General features: G+C 43.8%; 1 protein-coding gene across 1 annotated transcript in view; it reads left to right on the top strand.

The window, feature by feature from the left end:
- The window catches only part of STARD13 (StAR related lipid transfer domain containing 13), a 225,193-nt gene that overhangs the window by 21,206 nt on the left and 182,410 nt on the right, over window positions 1-21,577 (top strand). The window contains exon 2 of the mRNA XM_069969910.1: window positions 20,960-21,094. Within this exon, the coding sequence (XP_069826011.1) occupies window positions 20,960-21,094 (135 nt within the window). The remainder of the gene's footprint in view (window positions 1-20,959; window positions 21,095-21,577) is intronic.

Genomic DNA, 21,577 nt, shown 5'->3' with positions numbered 1-21,577 from the left:
GCTACGTATCAGGGTGGTTTGGTGATCTCCCCACTGGGAGGTACCCATTGGCCACAGAATTCCTTCCCTGGTTGGATATCTGGCTATTTCCATGTTTTGGGACTTGTAACTGAGGCTCCACGGACCCTGTTTTTGCATATTCAAATTTTTTAGGGCACAATGTATCAGTGCAGACTCTTAAATGAGTACTCCATTGGATTTTTTTGCTGATTTTTTTTTAGCTCAGTGATTGTTGTGGTTTGCTCTCCCCAAGGGCAGCAACATATTAAAACTTTAATTTTAGCAGAATAATCTTTTAATATATGTAATAAAAGGCAAATTGTTAATGCGAAGGGTTCTCCTTACTAGGCAAATTCCCAAAGGCAAACCACATTGCTTTGTCACTGCAGCTAGAAACATAGGAGATTTATCAAACATGGTGTAAAGTGAAACTGGCTCAGTTGCCCCTAGCAACCAATCAGATTCCACTTTTCATTCCTCACAGACTCTTTTGAAAATGAAAGGTGGAATCTGATTGGTTGCTAAGGGCAACGCAGCCAGTTTCACTTTACACCATGTTTGATAAATCTCCCCCTCAGTACAGCACCCATTCATATGCATGGTTGCCATAGGTTAAATAAAGTGGAAGGAAGCTACTTCATGCTTTGGCATTGTAGTTTTGAAATTTGGAAGCCATGCTACACTAGGCCAGGCCAGAGGCCCACTTTGATTCCACTCTGCTTAGCAGGTACTCCTGGTCCCATGCTGTCCTCTCCCTCTTTGTCTAGAGAGGCTAAAACTCCTAGTAGAGAGGCTGGACTAGGGTAAGCTCCTTCTCACCCTTTGGAATCATTCTAGTGTGTTTTAACCCTTGCATGCCTTTCAGTTTTGTGTCATAAATAAATAAAGTTCATAGTTACAGCTGCATACTGGACATTACAAAACCGACATAAAACAGTACAAGCAGTCCATAGTGAAAAAGGCACATAAATAAATTACTGACATACGACACTCAACCACAGGACCCCCAGGGATCTAGTGGGACACTTCACAAAGATACATTTTTTTTATGATGTGGCCTGTTACCTCCCTGTTGCAATTTCTATTAACTTACATATTTTGGTGTATATGTTCACACAACGTATGTTTAGCATAACTTACGGGCGTTGTTGCAATTTGTGATTTATGCTAAACATATGTTGTGTTGGAATGAATGGAATCCCGGCCGGAGCGTATACACATAATATATGCTCCAGCTGGGATTCCATCCGGCCACACGAAAAACTGCCATGTCAGTTTTGTGCGGTCAATTTTCATTAAACAGGGCGCACAGAACAAGTCAGTTCACACAATGGAGCGTGCAGCTCCACAGAAATGAAGATCATCTGGCCGGTACTGACTGATCTTCAGAAACACCGGCCGTTCTGTGACCCGGCCGGGTCACAGATTGGCCGGTATTATATGCCATGTGAACATGGCCTAAGGGCGCGTTAATATGTTCAGATTTGATGTTACAGATTTGAAGTTGCAGATTCAAAGCAAATCATCAGTTTCAAATCTGGGCCATCAAATCCGCTGCAGATCCTGTACATGTGAACGCACCCTAAAGAACAATTTTTAAAATACACAAATAATATAAAGAGGGCACACAGGCTCAGCAAGTGCTGAAAAAACAAAGCACAATACATTGTATTCCAAAGAAATTCATCATCACATTGTTCTGGTGTCATGGAGAAGCCAATGTCTTTCACAATTCAAAAGTATATAAATCAATTTTCTTATAGAGGGAAGAAAACTACTAATAAACCAGAGTCACTTCCAAATTAAAGAGTCCCCCATCTGTAGGCAACTGTTCTTGTGCTCTTGCTCCTCATAAGCACTGAGCAGGATTCTGGATACTGGTTCCCACTGAAGAGATCACTCATCTGTAGAATTATCCTTAGACAATACTAGTATGAGATTTTTCTATTATCTAATTTCCCATTTTTATAACATAATAACATAGTGACACCAAATTCAAATTATTATCCAGCAGTGTTGATCCAGAAGAAAGCAATATAACTTATAGGGTATGTACTAGAGATAAGCGAACCTTGAGCACACTTGGGTTTGTCCAAACTTGAACGCTCTGCATTTGATTACGGTGGCTGAATAAGTTGGATGTAGCCCTAAGGAGTCCTGGAAAACATGGATACAATCATAGGCCATAGGCTGTATCCATTTTTTCCAAGACTCCTTAAGGCTGCATCCAACTTCTTCAGCCAACAGTAATCAAATGAAGAGCGTTCGGATTGGATAAACCTGAGCGTGCTGGAGGTTCACTCATCTCTAGTAATTACTAGTATACTCATATGAAGGGGAAAATCCTTCCTGGCTGACTGATTACCCTGTTATGTGATTTGATGAAATATATTAGGCAACAAATAAACAGTTCCTGAGGTGTTGTTATTATTTATTTATAAAGCGCTCTTAATTCCAGAGCACTATACAAGTGATAGGGGTAACCAACAGGAACAATACAAGATCAAAAACACATTACATGAAGGCAAATGGCAGACTGGCACATGGGGGAAGAGGACCCTGCCCCCGAGGGCTTACAATCTATAAGGCACAGGGAGAGAAACAGGAGGTGGAGGTAAAGTGCAGCCAGTCAAGTGTGATGCAGAATTATTATAGGTTGTAGCCTACTTTGAAGAGATGGGTTTTCAGGTTACTTTTGAAGGTCTTGATGGTGGATGAGAGCCAGATGTGTCGGGGTAGTGAGTTGCAGGGTATGGGGGAGGCTCGGGCAAAGTCTTGGAGGCAGTTGTGTGAGGTGCGAACAAGGGGGGAGTGCAGACGGAGGTCACTGGAGGTTTGAAGGTTGCGTGAGGGACGGTAGCGGGATATCAGGTCAGAGATGTACCGAGGGGACAGGTTGTGGATGGCCTTGTACGTCATGGTCAACAGTTTAAAGTAAATACGTTGGGCAATAGGGAGCAAGTGAAAGGATTCGCAGAGGGGGGAGGCAGAGGCAAAGCGAGGGGAAAAGTGGATTAGTTGGGCAGCAGAGTTAAGGATAGACTGGAGAGGATCAAGGGAGTTAAGGCCCTATTCCATGGAATGATGATCAGCCGATATCGGCCGTTACGGCTGATAATTGTCCTGTGGAATAGGAAGCAACGATTAGCTGATATTGTTCATGGGAGCATCGTGGAAAGAATACACCACTTCCTGCAGGATATATGCAGTAACCTGAGGCTGTTAGTTGTTGGAATTAGTAGTGGGCTAGGTGTTAAGTGTACGACTAGGTACTTGTCACGGTGGCCAGGAGTGGTATGCCCACCTGTGAGTATACTGACACACAACTTTGAGGTATATACAGGTGTAAGTGTATATCTGAGTATACACAGAGTCAAGGTTCTCAACCAGTTGAACAGTTTACTGAGCAAATTGTCAGTGCAATACACAAAATAGTGTTTTGGCAATAAGGGGCAGTAATAAAACAATAGTCCTTCTCCTGATGGACAACACAGAATGCTTAGGCTGGGTAGTTGAGGTACATGGTTGTGTATAAGACAGCTTCTGGGTACTTTGGCTTGACTTAGTTGGATAGGTTAAGGTGTAGTTGGACTTGACTTGTGAGAAGGTTAGGGGGCTACCAATGGTCCTTGTCTTATTACTAAGAAAACTCACTCTCAAAAATAGGATACTGCCTTCTGCCAGAAAAATCAGGGGGGCTTCTAGTATAAGTGTAAAAGTTAAAATAAAAGTGTGGTTGTAAAAAGCCCCTTCCCCTAATAAAAGTCAGAATCACCCCCCTTTTCCCAGGTTATAAATAAAAATAAACAAATAAATAAATAAATAAACATGTTTGCTATCGCCGCGTGCGTAATCGCCCGAACTATTAATTAATCACATTCCTGATCTCGCACGGTAAATGGCGTCAGCGCAAAAAAATTCCAAAGTGCAAAATTGCACATTTGTGGTCGCATCAAGTCCAGAAAAATTGTAATAAAAAGCGATCAAAAAGTCGTATATGCGCAATCAAGGTACCGATAGAAAGAACACATCTTGGCGCAAAAAATGACACCTCACACAGCCCCATAGACCAAAGGATAAAAGCGCTATAAGCCTGGGAATGGAGCGATTTTTAGGAACATGTATTTGTTAACAATGGTTTGAATTTTTTACAGGCCATCAGATGCAATGAAAGTTATACATGTTATATATCGTTGTAATCGTAACGACTTGAGGAACATACATAACAAGTCATTTTTACCCCAGGGCGAATGGCGTAAAAACCCCAAATAAAAGAAATGCTTTTTTTTTTCAATTTCACCACACTTTGAATTTTTTTCTAGTTTTGCAGTGTACTTTATGAAAAGATTCAGCCTTTCATTGCCAAGTACAATTAGTGGTGCAAAAAATAAAGGCTCATGTGGGTTTCTAGGTGAAAAATGCAAGTGCTATGGCCTTTTAAGCACAAGGAGGGAAAAACGAAAACGCAAAAATTTAAATTGGCCGGGTCCTCTAAGAGTTAAATGTTGCCTCTTGCAGCCGGTCCATGGGGCCGGGTGATCCTGGTAGGAAATCAGAGCAGAGTAGCAGGCTGGAGGCACAGCTGTGCCGAAGTTCCGGGACATCCTGGTGATGAACGGCAAGCAGTTTTCACTACTAAACTGATGGGAGTCATAGTAGTGGATAAACAATTCACTTTATTGCATAAATAGCACGTTTCTATGCAATAATGTGAATTGACGAAGAGGCCACACCTCGAAACGCGTTATCTATGCAATAAAGTGAATTGTTTATCCACTATGACTCCCATTAGTTTAGTAGTGAAAACTGCTTGCCGTTCAGCGCCAGGAAGTCCCGGATCTTCGGCGCGGCTGTGCCTCCAGCCTGCTACTCCGCTCTCACCTTTAGGCTTTATCACTGCATAACTCTGTAATAGGAATTTGAGAGAATCAGCTGTAGCATAAAGTTCCTGTCAGGGGACCTGGCCTCCAGGCAGGAACAAAACTTTCTGTATACTTTCTCTATCAGAATACGGACTAGAAGAACCCCACCCAGGAACTAAGTGTGTGATAAGTTGTGGTGATGTGTGGTACCCCGGGTAAGGATTGGATAACAGTGCCAAGACTTAAGTAGAGAAAAACAACCTTCAGTCCACAGTATAGAGACATATACAAAATCCCTGAGGTCAGGTTAAGGAACATGACAAAGAAGTTCAAGGTGTTCTCCAGATCTTAATCTGATTAAATGTTGGATGCGCTAGAATCTGATTTATAGTGGCGACACCTCATAACTTACAGGACTGAAAGGGATATCATTATCTGGGACAGTTATGGCATATCCACAGGATCCGTCAGTTTTCAGCTACCCAACCACCACTGGTGTTCAGAACCAGGCTAAGGGGACAGGGAGCCCTCGATCTGAAGATATATTTGCTCCCAGAGGTGGCATCCATATCTAGGTGACTCTTATATCCTGTTGGTATGCCATTTGCGTTCCAGATGAATATACCCCATTAAAGGATCTACTAATAATGACTGGTACTGACTAATAATGACAGGTACTGCACGGCACTTTTAAAGGTCTTTTGGATTCCAAACCTTGATAGGTCAGAACTGTTTTGGTGTCTTCCTTTATTCATTTATTCTGTTCATTGTTGGGTAAAATCTTTGTTAAATCAGCAGAGAAAATTTATAGAACTGACTTAAACCACTAGGGGGTAGTGATGATACACAGTTATTCATGGTTGGAAGGAATACAAGTTTAGGTATATATTGAGCATACAGTAAAATAATTTAGTTAATCAAATATGTAGGACTATGTAGGCTGCATCTTACTCTACATTCAGAGGCATAAGCAGAAGTGAAGAGCTAAAACGAGAGTGCAGACAGGGTGAGTTTTAAAGGGGAAATCAATATCGGGCTGGTCCAAAATGCTGGTGTGATGGGCAGAACTAGGTAGGAAATCACATTTATGACTGGTAATATTCTTGTGATTGTGTGCAGAATATGTAAATAAATAAATTTTATATATATATATATATATAACTAAGAATGTATATATATATATATATATATATATATATATATATATATATATAAAACTAAGAATGTATATATATATATATATATATATATATATATATATGTATAGTGGTGCCTTGTATTACGAGCATAAATCGTTCCAGGACTGTGCTTGTAATCCAAATCCACTCTTAAACCAAAGCAAATTTTCCCATAATAAATATTTAAAATGCAGACAATTGGTTCCACACCCCAAAAATAATGATTTATTATTCTGAATAACATGTAAAACAAATGAAACAAACATTTAGTAACTGCTGAAAATGTGATATTATAAGTTGCTGTACAGTAATGGAGAGGATGGGAAACACAAGGGCGGACAGAGACTGCAGGGAGTATAAAGGAATGAGCAGCACATATGTGGCTGCATGTATGCAGCACTCTCTGTCAAGGGAGAGAGGGGTTACAGATTTAGGCTGGGTTCACACTATGTATATTTGAGGCTGTATTTGTGAGGCTGTATAGCAACCAAAACCAGGAGTGGATTGAAAACACAGAAAGGCTCTGTTCACATAATGTTGTAATTGAGTGGATGGCCGTCATTTAATGGCAAATATTTGCTGTTATTTTAAAACAACGGCTGTGGTATTGAAATAATGGCCGTTATTTACTGTTATATGGCGGCCATCCACTCAATTTCAACATTGTGTGAACAGATCCTTTCTGTGTTTTCAATCCACTCCTGGTTTTGGTTGCTATGAGGACCTGACATGAGGACCAAATACTGCCTGAAATATACATAGTGTGAACCCAGCCATAAGGAGATTACCTCCACAGTCCTGTCCCCTGATGTAAGCCCCAGCCTTAAGTGGATCTGCTATGATTTGGAAGGTTAGGGAGACTTCCTGGGTCAGAGTACAGTGTTATAGACCCCACTATGCAGACCATGCCCCTCCCCCACATGCGCTCCCACCCAGTACAGGGAGCTCTTAAACCAAAGCAATGCTCTTAAACCAAGTTACAATTGCAAATTGCAAAGTGATTCAGTAGAGACATGTCACCACAGTTTGTAGTCCTCACACTACACACAGTTTTGTACATTTAAAGAAAAGAAGTTTCTAGAAAGAGCAGTCTGCTGTGGGCTAACCGATTGACCAGGTAAGCAGTGGGATATACAGTATGTAACTCTTCACAGCCCTGTAATATTGGAATACTCCATCTGGTAATATAATGCTTTGTTGCCTTTTAAAACTCTCCATAGACAAATCATTACACTTCTTGGAAATTGCATCAATGTTTCTTAGTATTATAATACAGTGAGTGGGAAAGGACATGAACAGCCCTGCCATGAGTCAAGGTCCTGAGATACAGGGATTTATGGGTAGAAGAAAAGTTTTGAAGGAGTTAAAGTAGGGGGGAGTCAATTTTTTGGGGGGATAGCCTACTGGTTAGAGTCCTATGGATTGAAGAAGTACCTGATAAACTGACAAAATATGATGTCGGGGGAGCGAAGGATCGGACATGTTGGATTTCAAGTGCCCAAACCTTTAGTTTTCAGGGAGATAAGCCACCACCAGAGCAGTCTGGCCATAGCTTACCTCCCAGCACTGGAATCCTGGGTTAAAATCCCACCAAGGACAACTTCTAAAAAGAGTTTGTATGTTCTCCCTGTGTGGGTTTCTACTCTGGTTTCCTCCCACACTTTGCCCTAATGGGGACAGGGACTGAATCAAGAGATGAAAAGCTCAGTACAGCACTATGGAATAAGCAGCCACTATGTAAATACTTAAAGGGCTCATCAGTTTGATGGAATGAAAGATATTTATCTTCAGATCTTGCTTAGAAAAGGTCCTTGAAGACCTTCCCATACAAGACTTCTTGTTTAAAGGGGTTATCCAGCGCTACAAAAACATGGCCACTTTCCCCCTACTGTTGTCTCCAGTTTGGGTGGGGTTTTGAAACTCCGTTCCATTGAAGTAAATGGAGCTTAATTGCAAACCGCACCTGAACTGGAGACAACAGAAGGTGGAAAAGTGGCCATGTTTTTGTAGCGCTGGATAAACCCTTTAAGATTATAGTAGAATCAGATGTTTTCTCTTCTGGTTTCCTGTGTTTTTGATGGCAGGAATAGCATAGTCTTCAGCATTATTGGAAAAACACAGGAAACAAAAGAAACTGATATTAGTGAATGAGTGTATGGTAACCTGGGGTTGTGTGGTGAATGAGCTGAATGAGATCATAGGCATAGTAGTGTAAACGGCTAAAGATGCTGTCTGTGGTGGGCCGCCAGTGGAGGCTGCGATCGGTCACTTGCTAGATGGTACTGTGTGACTTCACTGCTGTGGTGGTTGGTCGGTGGAGTATAGCTCAGCCAGGTGGTAGGTTGTTGTGACGCCAATGCTAACTCAGCACACAGGTATGAAGGCACTCCTGCTTTTAGTTTTTGTGGCTGGCTATACTTTTCCCCGATGGTCAGTGACCTGCCGGGTTGTGATGGGTCCCTTGGGCGCTTATCACAGTGGTCTGGAGTGGAGTTATGACCCACCCGGACTGTTGGTACCGCCACCCACAGAAAGGGGAAATGACCCAAGGATGGTGTAGCTTGAGTGTAGGTGCTGGTGCAATGATCGCTGAGTCCCAATAGAATAAATAAACTCTTTCTTTTTACTGATAAATCTTCTGTGATACAGGTGAATAATACTTGACTGATACAGACTTGACTTTACTAGATCTGTACTGAGAGCTGTTGAGGTAGAGTAGAATAACATAGCAGTGCTGACTTGGTGGCATACTGAGAAGAGTAGTGAGTTCAGAGTAGTGGAGAGGAGTATGTCATGAGAGTCCCAAACGAATGTAGTACTGTGCTCTGCCGGACCTTTAGAAGAAGAAGAATACTTGAGAAGAATACTTAAAAGAAGAATACTTGTGCCCGTGTTTCGACCTTTGTCACTAAACCACCTTTTGCCCTGCATTGTCGAGTTACCCTACCTATCAGGGTGACACAAGCCTCAGTCCTAGTTACCCGAGTTGAGCGAAGTGCTTGAGGGTGTCCCGATATCACCTGCGTTGCGAGATAAAGTACATAGGCGGCTCTTAGCTGCTTTGCTCTATCTGGATCAGTTCCTCTGCTTTAGGATACTGTCCTGCACTTTTAGAGATGTTCACGGTGTGGGTAGGGGTGATCCCTGATTTGTCCTCTATTTATGTGTTTTGCACAGCATCATGAGGATAAGTGTTGGTTTAAAAAAAAGTCTCTGTGTTCTCCATAGGTGTCTGTCTACTACCACACTCCAGACTAGACTGACTAAGACTGAACTATCCCCCTAGGGGTTGAGTTGTGTAAGTACAGAGTGTAGAGAAGAGAGCAGAGATAGTTAGGGAAAGAACAGCATCACTCATAGGCTGGTACAGATCAGATCGTACATAAACAGTAACCCTTACATGACTACAGCTGTGCAACATAAAACAATAGTTAAACATAACAGCGACAACTTGTGGTAACAATAAAGAATGCAGCTCAATTACCACTGAAGGGACAACTTTGCGACTGGTGCCTAAACCACTTTACTGTGGGACACCACAGTGAGTCCTCTCACATTTCTCCAGGTCAGCACAGTGAAGGAGAGTGCAATGACCACAAAGTCTCTGGGTCTGGCCAGAAGCCCAAGAAGTCCAACATAACATTTCCAAAAAAGAGTATGTGGAGCCTCGAAACACAGGACTAGCCAGATATGCTTCCGGAAAAGGGCCCAGCCAAAAGGCTTGTCTGCCTGAGATCAGCGATCTGTTTCCTGTATGGCTCTACTAGGCATTGCTCCCACCTAGCCAGAATCATGCTCCACACTGATTCAGGGCAACACCCCGAAACAGTTGTCTGTGCATGGATACCTGGCCTTTGTTTTTCTCTTGTCATTACATTAACTTATAGAGCCACTAAATATGGTGGTTTAGCTGCATGATTTTCTAGTTTCTGATCATCATATTGATATTTGATCAGTCTTAGGCTACGTGCACACACTGTAAGAGACCAGCCGCTCCGTGACCCGGCCAGATGATCTTTAGCGCCGTAGAGTTCTAATGGGGGGCATCAGTGCGCGCCCACATCAGAACTCCCCACAGCACTCTATGGAGCAAGCGGCAGGAGTCGTTCGCTCCATAGTGTGCACTGACAGGGTTTTCTGTGGCCGCTGTTCAATAAATAGCGGTTGCAGAAAACTGACAGTTTTTTATGGCCCTGCTAGGGATCCCGGCCGGAGTGTATACCCTGTGTATACACTCCAGCCAGGATTCCCTCAGAAGGCAGCACTATGTAAGTTCTGTGGGAATCACGGCCGTTGTGAGAACGGCCGTGATTCCCACGGAACTTACGTTGTGTGAACATAGCCTTAGGCCCTGTTCTCACATTTACTGTACGTCACTACATGCAGCTGAAACCAGACCCTCATGCGGTAACCAATAGGCGCATGGCCAATAATCCTGGTAACAGCACATGACTACTGGGGAAGAAATCGGAGCCTGGTTTCGGCCACATTACATTGTCTAAATCGCGTTTTTTATGGTTTTTAACTGCTTAAAACATGACCTGAACAATACAGCCATACTGTGACTGGATAACACCGCCATACCAGACCTGACCAATATTACCATACATCCCCCCTTTGAAAACACACCAGATTTACTTGCAAGTCTGCACAGGAAAAAAAAAAACTGTTTCCTACCCCCTGCTCCCTGGTGTTGCCCCCCTGCAAGGTGCTGCCCTATGCACCGGACCACGGGTGCCTTGTGGTAAATACGGCCCCGATTGAGCACTTAAGCTAGCAACCGACAGTGTTATCTTTGGCTGGTCTCCCTTTCTACATAACATTTGACATACTAGCACATACATCTCACAGTCTCTAAGTAATCCTCCTTCTCTTTTAAATTCTCTTGATAAGCCCTCAGACAGGACTTAACATTAATATGTGCTTTATAATTTCTTTACAGGAGTTGTAGTACTAGGCCCAAGCAGCCATGGGTAGAGTAGCTAGACTAATTCGACTGAATTTATCTAGACTGTATTTAAACTCCTCTTCTCCTGGGAGAGGAACATTGGGCTACTAAGCCTCTTCCACACACACTAAAGCTATGTTTTCACAAAGTAAAAATTACGCATTTTTTTCTTGGATGGACGTTATTTTATAACAACGGCCATTGTTTATATAACAGCCATTGTTCGAAAATAACAGCTGCGAAAAGTTGGCTGTCGAAGATAAATGGCCATCATTTTGACTGGGTGTATACTTGGCCCAAAACTTTCTATAATGTTGAGGCTCTAGTGCCATGTATGTGATGGGGACCTTTCTTATTACCAGCATACAAATCCACAACTGGGTGGCGCCATCATATAATATTATTACACAGTATAGACACATGTCAAAGACTTTACAATGCAATGTAATGTGAACGGCATAGTGTACAAAAATGCAGTCATTCTACAACTGAGGTGTTACTTGTAGCAGGATCTGTATTAGGACACTGAAATTGTCAGGGATCCATGTCATAGAGGCGGTTTATAAAGCTGATAAGGGTCAGTGACTAAAGCCTAGGCTAACAAGTGAGGAGAAAACAGACAGTGGGTAATGCTGTCCTCTTCTACAAGTTCTTTGTTCTCCTGTATCTTAATGTAAGGCTGTGCTGGTATGAAGCTTTTCTGCTTTACATAACACAATGCTACAGAGAGAAAATGCTGGCTTACCTGTATCTGTGGTGACTATATACATGACTAGTCGGACCATCTAAAAATATCTGTATATGTAGCTATATAAGCACGTTAGTTCATAAATGCATAGGCAGCCTTAGTGATATGTTACCCAATATGTTCTTCCTTATAAAGTATATAAAATAAAAATGAAATAAAAGAAACCAATTCTATAGACATGAATCCCTGGATATAAAACCAGTCCTATATAATCCCCCGTTGGCCTCATAGTTATATGTGAATCTTCTGTATATAAATCCATTAAGAACAAGATTGTTAAATGAGCCAAGAGCTAATTCCCTACCTACTAAGCCGTATCTAATGCACTGCATCTATCTTATCCCATAATTTACAGGGATTCTACTGAACTGATAGAAATAAAAAAGTATATAAAAACCATGAGTGGTAGACACATGAATGGAATTGGATGAAAACAATGTTCCTTTCATGCTCGGGGTGGTTTTCGCTGACAGACGTGATCTCTTGGACGTTTCTCATAACCCTTGTGTGTGTGTGACTTGCTACCACCAGCCTAATTACGTTTCTTCATGGCTTCAGTGAACAACTCACTTTCTGACCCCAGGATTCTGCAAACACTTCTTACTAAGATTACTTTTCAATTTTCTTTCATTCCAGAATTTTCGGGTCAAGATGTTTTGGCAGGCGTAGGACTTATCACATTGAGACTTAAAGACATTCATATCGCAGAGACTTACAAGTGTTGTAGTGTTTTCTGCTGAATAGTGTTACTCTTCTGACAATTGGGTTACTTCCAAATATTACCGCCTGCGGGCTCCTTAGGTGCTTTGGAATCCTGATAAATGTATCTCATATTAGTAAAGGAAATGAATATCTCTTTTGTAAGTGGCCTATATTTTGATATACTGTCTGATTTTTAAAGGGGAACTATCAGCAGGTTAGACTAATTTTACCTGCTGATAGCTCTCTAGTGTGCACGGGGCGCTAAGGTATGTCTGTTACCTTCATCCTCTGCGCCGTTGCCGTGATACTTATCCTGAAATCCTTTGTTACCTTCATCCCTGCCACCATTCCCGTGATACTTATCCTGAAATCCTGTGTCTGTTACTTTCATCCTCTGCACCGCTCCTGTGCTGTTTATTCCGAAATCCTCTATTAAGCCATTAGGAGCAATAGGAGCGGGGCTACTGCCCCCTCTGAGCACCGATCCAGCCATCTCTGGCCGCCCCCTCCATTGATGATCATTAGAAGGGGCAAGTAATCCCCCCATGCATAGTGATCTGCCCCGGATGGCCAGCCCCCCCAATGATAATCAATGGAGAGGGCCAGTCAGGGGTGGATGGATCGGTGCTCGGGGGGGCCAGTATCCAAATTGTGCTCAAATCTGCTGCAGATCCTATACGTGTAAATGCACCCTAAGGCTGGGTTCACACTACGTATATTTCAGTCAGTATTGTGGTCCTCATATTGCAACCAAAACCAGGAGTGGATTGAAAACACAGAAAGGCTCTGTTCACACAATGTTGAAATTGAGTGGATGGCCGTCATTTAATGGCAAATATTTGCTGTTATTTTAAAACAACGGCTGTTATATTGAAATAATGGCAGTTTTTACTGTTATATGGCGGCCATCCACTCAATTTCAACATTGTGTGGACGGAGCCTTTCTGTGTTTTCAATCCACTCCTGGTTTTGGTTGCAATATGAGGACCACAATACTGACTGAAACATACGTAGTGTGAACATAGCCTTAAGGGGTATTTCAATCCCCTTTTATTAGGTCATAGACAATGCAAAAGCATGAGCAAAATTGCTTTCTTTTGTAGTTTGGCCCTTTTCTCTCCCTGTAGTGTTGACAGCTTGTTGCCTAGAATCCTTTTTTTTGACTATTATATATCAAGAAACTGGGTTACATGCTAGGATAAATTCCCCCCACAGAATTCTTTGGTCAGATCCTAACACTGTGGAGCTGTTCCAGCTGTGACATGAGAGTTCCCCGACTGTATGTCCTTTTTCTGACCTTAGAGCCCTGTTCTAGGAAAAAGTTTTATGTGTGGTTAACTTTAACCCCTTTCCCTCCTGGGCTAATTTTCATTTTCACCTCCTTGTGTTTAAAAGGCCATAGCGCTTGCATTTTTTTCACCTATAGACCCACATGACACCAGTTATACTTTGCAATAACAGGCTTAATTTTTACCATAAAAATGGCTATTTGTGACCTTTCTTTTTCACAAACTTCCAATATACACAGACACTAAACAGACTTCAGTAGAATATAGAATACAGGTCAGGTGAGAAACAGAGGCCGGCACTATCCGCGTACACAGGCTGAATGTGAGCACACAGTGATTATGAGATCCTTCGGAGAAGACCGCAGTGATATATAAGGGGTGCCGAGATGAAAGGGAGATGCAATATATACGTCAAAAAGAAACAGAATCCAGACACTCACCAATAATGATATCTTGTGAGGGTTTATTTTCATAACATCACGGAAAGGGGTGGTTAGGGTGCGGGAGCGTCTAGCTGGAACATTTTCGCGCCGCAGCACTTTGTCAAGTCTGTAGCAAATTTAATAGAGATGAGCGAACCTGGAGCATGCTCGAGTCCATCCGAACCCGAACTTTCGGCATTTGATTAGCGGTGGCTGCTGAAGTTGGATAAAGCCCTAAGGCTATGTGGAAAACATGGATATAGTCATTGCCTGTATCCATGTTTTCCAGACAACCTTAGAGCTTTATCCAACTTCAGCAGCCACCGCTAATCAAATGCCGAATGATCGGGTTCGGATGGACTCAAGCATGCTCGAGGTTCGCTCATCTCTAAAATTTAATTTATGTTATATGGCTAAAGTATAGGAACACCTACAAACGATTTTGGGACACTCTTTCAACACTTATAGGCAGTAATATAGAGTATACCCCCCCCCCAGTTAAAACAGCTCCCACTCTACAAGAGTTTGGAAGTGTCTGTGGGAAATGTTGATTATTTATCCAGCAGAGCATTTGTAAGGTCACATAGTGATGTTGGATGAGTGCTTCTGGCTTGCAGTCTCTGGGCTAATTCATCATAAAGGTGTTGGATGGAGTTAAGGTCAGGCTGTGTTTGGGCCAGTTAAGTTCCAGTATCCCACACCAGTCTCACCCTCCATGCCTTTATGGACCTTGCTTTGTACACTGGAGCGCAGTCATACTGGAACTAAACTCAAAATGTTCCAACAAAGTTGTAATCAGCAATAGAGATGAGTGAACCGGGTTCGGGTTCTAGTCGATCCGAACGTTCGGTATTTGATTAGCAGGGGCTGCTGAACTTGGATAAAGCTCTAAGGTTGTCTGGAAAACATGGATACAGCCAATGACTATATCCATGATTTCCACATAGCCTTAGGGATTTATCTAAGTGCAGCAGCCACCGCTAATCAAATGCTGAAAGTTCGGGTTCGGATCGACTCAAGCATTCTCGAGGTTCGCTCATCTCTAATCAGCAACCAAAATGTCTTGTTATGCTGAAGCATTAAGATTTCTCCTTCACTCGAACCAAGGAGCATAGACCAACTCCTGAGGGAGAGCCCCATAGTATTATCCCTTCACCACCAAACTTTACAGTTGGTCAGACAGGCAGGTATCATGGCATCTGCCAAACCCAGAGTTGTCCATCACACTTCAAATCAGAGAAGTGTGATCTGTCACTCCAAAAACACGTTTCCAGCGGTCAGTGGTGGCGGGCTTTACAATACTCTATCTGACATTGTACCTGGTGATATATGGCTTGCATGCAGCTGCTTGACCCATGCCTTGAAGTCCCCGACACAAAGTTTTTGTGCTGATTTTAATGCCAGATGAGGTCAGGTCAGTAGAGCATTGGTGACTTTTAGGCACTTTGCCCTTCACGCCTTCAGCTTTGTAACATTGCAGGATCTCCACTTTGTGGCTCCTAAACTCTTCGACTTTTTAATGTTACTACCTACGATTGATGAAAGATCTAAAGACGAAGAAGTTTCCGAAACTGACAGGCAGGTGCGGAGGAGAAATTGGATACAGCCAGATTTTTTTTTTTTGCCAACAAGATACTTTATGGTTCAATATATTTTTTATTAAAGAGTTTACAGAATAAACATACATACAACGGGTATGCATCCAGCAAGTGCGTTTGGTTATGCAAGTACAATGCCAGCGGAATGATACATAAACCAAAAAAGAATTAAGACAGGAGTTGGTATAATAATACGTCGCATTAAGCCTGTCGAGATATGGAGGGTCGAGTCCTCTGTCTACATCAACCCAAGAGTAACTATAGCAATTGCGGCCCTCATAGGCACTTGGTGGGTCAACAGTAATTAGCATATGCAAAACAATAACGATTAACGAGGTCGTTAGACAATTGCACACCGACACACGTTGAACACATAGGAAGGGGGAAGTGTGGGGGTTGGGACGGTAGGACATAGGCGTTTAAGAAAAGGAAAGGAAAAGAGCTGTATTGCTGTCTGTTGGTGCGTTATCAAAGAGTCCAGTGTTAGCTGTAGAGAATTAGGAATGGGGAAGAGAGAAGAGGGGGGAGGGGGAGTAGGAGAGAAGAAGAAGAAATGGGTGTGATGTGATGGCCCATCCCCACCTGGCCCTCAGGTAGTCCGAGGAATCTAGACCAGAAGTCTACGTGACACCCGGGGAGTTATCACCAGCTAACCATCTAGCCATCTCAGGGGAGGACTGGAACATTATCCAGATCCTTCATTTCATGGAGAATTTCTTACTCAAGGTATGCTCATCCACCCTTATCTCCTCCATGCGCATCAAGGTACCAAAGGCCTCGGACCACATAAGTCTTGAGGGGGGAATGGTCGTCCGCCACAACCTGGGGATGATCTGCCGAGCTGCCAAGAGGAAGAAGCCCAGTAGGCCCTTCTTAATCGTAGGCAATGAACCAGGCAAAATGGAGAGTAGAGCCATCTCCGGCGTCAGAGTCAGGTTATGAGATGTGACCATGTTGTACAAGACCTGGACTCCCTGCCACAAAGAATGTACAGGCGGACAAGACCACCAGATGTGGAGCATTGAGCCCACCTCCAACATGTGTCAGGTACGGAGGGAAACCATCTATGAAGGCGTTCAGGCGTCCAATACCACTAAGTTAACACTTTGTAATTCAGTTCTTGTATTCTAGCGGATACAGTGAGTTTGTGAGTGAGTGTAAAGGCTTTCGACCACTCCTCCCCCGAGAACGTCTTGCCAATCTCTCTGTGCCAGGCCGATTGGAAACCCAACAGCTGGTTATCTGCCCCCTCTGACAACATCACACTATACAACAAGGATATTCTATGATCTGGAGGCTCAGTAGCCATACATAGCTGCTCAAAAGTGGTCAAACCGGAGCATAGCTCCCCCACTGGCGCCAAGGAGCTTATTTGACTACGCAACTAGAAGTAATGCAACCATGACCCTGATCTAGTGCCGCTGTCCCCCTCGATGTCTCCAAGCGGTCTTATTCCAGTGGCCAGGACTACATCTCTAACCCTGGGTGTGTGCGTGGCAGAAAGGGGAAACAGCGCGGATCCACTTTATTAACCCCGGGAAGTGGGGGTTATTTAAGAGAGGTGTGAGGGGACCCGGAGCTGAGACCAGACCCACCCCAACCGCAAAGCCCTTCCAAGAGGAGTACAAGGTCCCCAGCAAGGGGGAAAGGTCTAGACTCCTTGTGTCCACCTGTTTGGGAATCCAAAAGATCCCTTGAGCAGCATGAGTGTTTGTTTGTGGAGGAGGTCCAGGACGCAAGCAGCAATGGACGCTCTATAATACAAAGTGAAGTCAGGCATGCCTGTACCACCACTATCTTTCCGTCTAATAAGGACTGAGTGTCGCAAGCGAGCCCTCGACGACCCCCACACAAATTTTGAACACATACGCCTAACTCGCTTCAGGAAGGAACATGGGAGGCAAATGGGAAGGGTCTGAAAGTAGTACAAAATCTTCGGAAGGGAGTCCATCTTTAACACATTAATTCTGCCAAACCATGACAGAGGTAAGGCACTCCAGTTCCGAAGATTCTTCTCTAAGTTAGACAAAAGGGGCCTAAAGTTGAGGTCATGTGTGGGAGGGGTCAGCTGGGATATAGGTGCCTAAATATTTAATGTGGTCGGATCTCCAACTGAATGGGAAACTAGCACGTAAGAGGTCCACCTCCTGAGTAGGTAACGTTCAGGATCTCTGATTTCTGCAAGTTCACTTTAAAGTTACTAAGAGAACCAAATCTTCTAAACTCAGACATAATGTTGGGGAGGCCTACCCTAGAAGAGGACATGTATATCATGAGGTCATCCGCGAATAGTGACAATTTATGCTCCCTTGGCCACATTTCGTCTAAGAGCATTCGCCAGGCACTCCATAACCAAGATATATATGTAAGGAGATGAGGGCAGCCCTGACGCATGCCGTTAGTCACACTGAAGGGGTTAGATAAAGAGCTATTTATTCGTACCTGGGCCGTCGGGCACGAGTATAGGGCTAGGATTCTGTCTACCATTTTATGGCCCAGCCCCACCGCTCGGAGAGTCTCCTCCAGGAACCCCCAGCGCACCCTATCAAAAGCTTTCTCAGCATCAACCGTCAGGAGGCACAGGGGGCTCCCAGAGCGACGAGCCCTCGAAATCAAGGACATAGTTTTAATGGTGTTGTCCCTGGTCGAGAACGATAAAGAAAACCCACCTATTCTAAGTGAATCATACCGAGAATCGATGGCTGGAGGCGGAGTGCCAAGATCTTGGCGTAAATCTTAAGATCAATATTGATCAGGGATATTGGGCGGAAATTTCCACATATTTTTGCATCCTTCCCAGGTTTTGGTATGACTGTTATATGGGCCCTTAAAGTCTGAGGTGGGAATGAACTGACTGCGGAGATAGCATTAAAGGATCGTACCATAAAGGGGGTGATCAAGTCTCCTAGGACCTTGTAAAATCATGGGGTGAACCCATCAGGACCCGGGCTCTTACCGGTTTTCAGGTTCTTGATGACCCCCAACACCTCCTCAGAGCTAAAGTCCGCCTCCAATTCCTCCATCTTATCAGCAGGGACCCGCGGGGGAGAAAATTCCGATAGGTAGGACTTAGTTTCTGCCTCCACCCCAGAGTCAGCAGGCACCTTGGAACCTATGTTATAGAGTTGAGAGTAATAAGATCTAAATTCCTCCAGGATATCTGCCATGGAGAACACGACACCCTTGGTTGGGGAGTTCATGGAAAACAAATATGACTGCTGAAGTCTGGGGAGAGAGTGAAGGCAGTTTGAAAGTTCCTAAGAATTTCGGAAGGTTGCCGAGAGATCTGAATGAAGCTGATTTGCCATCCTTCTTGGCAAAAAGTTGAAAAGGATACCCCCAGCGGTATGGGATATCGCGTTCCCGTAAGGCATCCAGGACAGGCCTCAGCGCTTTACGCAGTTGTAGAGTGCGGCGGGCTAAATCTGGGAGCACCAACAGTTTATTGCCCCGGAATGATAAGTCCTTAGACTCTCTTACTTTCTGCAGTATGGCCTCTTTATCTTTAAAGAAATGGATGCGACACACTATGTCTCTAGGGCGTGCAGGGTCAGTTGGTTTCGGGCCCAAAGATCTGTGTATACGGTCAATCTCAACAGCCTGATCAGGGGGTCTGTGGAGGAGATGAAGGAAAAAGTCCATGGCCCAAGCCTCCAGTTGATTAGGGCCAATCTCCTCAGAGAGGCCCCTTATGTGCAGATTGTTGCGGCGATGACGATTTTCCAAATCATCTACATGAGCTAATAGCTTAGAAATCTGGTGAGAGTTTGCCTGTATAGCTTTTCTGTGCAGGTCCAAAGTAGTTAAGGTCTGCTCCTGCACGTCTTCTACTTCCACTATCCTCTGCCCCACTGTCTGGAGATCTTTATGAAGGGCTGCTATGTCCTGCTTATGAGAGGACTCCAACTTTATAAAAAAAGTGTCCAGCTCCGACTTAGTCGGTAGGGCTTTCAAATGTGCCTTGCAGTCCCAGTCTTCCGTGTCGGCTAGTGGCTCTCAGCTTCCCCCACTAACCTGCGACATGGCGGCTGTTTGTGGCGCAGTTACCTGGGCCCAAGATGGCGCCCGTCTGTCTCTGTCACCCGCCAGAGGCGCGGCGGCCCACATAGCGGTCTGGGAGGCTGCAATGTCACTGCCCGGGGAGCTTGCTGTACACTCTCTCGGGTCACCGGGAGAGCCGGAGGCATCGGAAGTACCCGGTAAGGCCGGCACGTCCGGAGGAGGCTCTAGCAGTCCCGGCTGCTGGGAGTAAACATGGCTGCCCTGAGAGGAGACGGGTCCCGCGCTTCTCAAGTACCTCTCCATGGCCCCAGAGTTAGATGTTTCTGTCGCAGGAGGCTTCCGTCGGCGGGTGCGGGTCATTCGGGTGATGAGAGGGCAGAATGAAGGTGCTGAGGTATGTGATTAAGCTGGGTAGGACCGGAGCTCAGACAGTGTGCTGCTTACTCCACCATAGTCAGGCCACGCCCCCAACAAGATACTTTATACAGTATACTATAAATGACACATATAGTAATTCAGTTGTCCCCGTTATTGTCTGTGCACCTAGCTACAAACATAGACAAACACATGACAACTGGAGGTCTAAGTAGATTTCATGTACTGGTGAGGAGAGACATCTGGATGGGAATAGTTAAGAGTATGAGTAAAATCCAATTACTGAGATGCACTGCACAGTGTAAAGCGACTAGCGGTCATACATTTCTGTAGTATATGTAAGATGTGCTGCATACACTGTGAGGGTACATAGCTTGCCCTTATTTCTACTTTTTTTTTTTTATTTTCCTTGAAAATTTTGAAAAGTGCACTGAAAAAGGAGAAGTGGTTAAGAATCATAAATGATCAGACTTTTTTTGCCACAATGATGTAAGCCATGTATACCAACTCTATCCGATCTGGACCAGCCTGGGTTTGGGGAATGTTACTTGCTTCACCAACTGTACAGTTTGGTGGTGGAGGGATACTATGGGATTGCTCCTCAGGAGTTCCACGTCCATTCAGCATCCATCACATGTGCCTAACACAGATTTATTTTGACGTGCACTACTATAGTGTTTGCTCTCATACACCTGTCTGGATTCTACCCATCCAGTGGCGAGAGCCGAGCAGCTGTTGTAAGGACCGTGCACTGGTGCGCTGCAGTTTTAAGCATAAGGTTATGGAGGTTTACTTATCTTAGCTAATATTAACTTCTGTTTCGTTGTCTTTATAGGAACCAGGATCACCATGGACACAATCCATGACATGCCTTATGATGAAGCTAGAACAATTACATGTAGACATTGAAGGAGCCATCAATGCAAGTTCTAATCCCCCATGCATCCCACATGAAAACTCAGAAGAGCAGGTAACATATACCATTTATAACTAGTATAATTCTCGTAGCAGCAGTTATATTGGTTTTGGCTTCACAAGATCCAGATACCTGGACTGACCTTACCTGAATCTGTTAAAAAGCGCTATTTCTACTTAAACTAAGGGCCCTATTCCACGGGATGATTATCGGTCGGATAATCGTTAACGATAAACGATCTTAAACAACTGCTTTAGCGAGCTTTTTGAGATCGTTCACAGAATCCAACGGAATGCTGGTCTGTAATTCTAATTGTTTCGTCCTGATCTCGTTGATCGTTCGCTCCAGAGCCATTCCACGGAACAATGAACAACAGATTATCGTTCAAGTAGGTGGGGCTAGTCATTTTTTTTCCTCATTCTTTCTGCTTCCAGTGGGCGTATTTTTCCTTTTATATTCATACGCAACGTATGAATAATATAAATGTTTGCACACAATATATCCTATTATAAGTTATAGTTTCCCAAGATTTCTTTA

The sequence above is a fragment of the Dendropsophus ebraccatus genome, chromosome 5 (genome assembly GCF_027789765.1).
Source record: "Dendropsophus ebraccatus isolate aDenEbr1 chromosome 5, aDenEbr1.pat, whole genome shotgun sequence".
NCBI classification, from domain to species: domain Eukaryota; kingdom Metazoa; phylum Chordata; class Amphibia; order Anura; family Hylidae; genus Dendropsophus; species Dendropsophus ebraccatus.
This window is presented reverse-complemented; position numbering and strand designations above follow the sequence as displayed.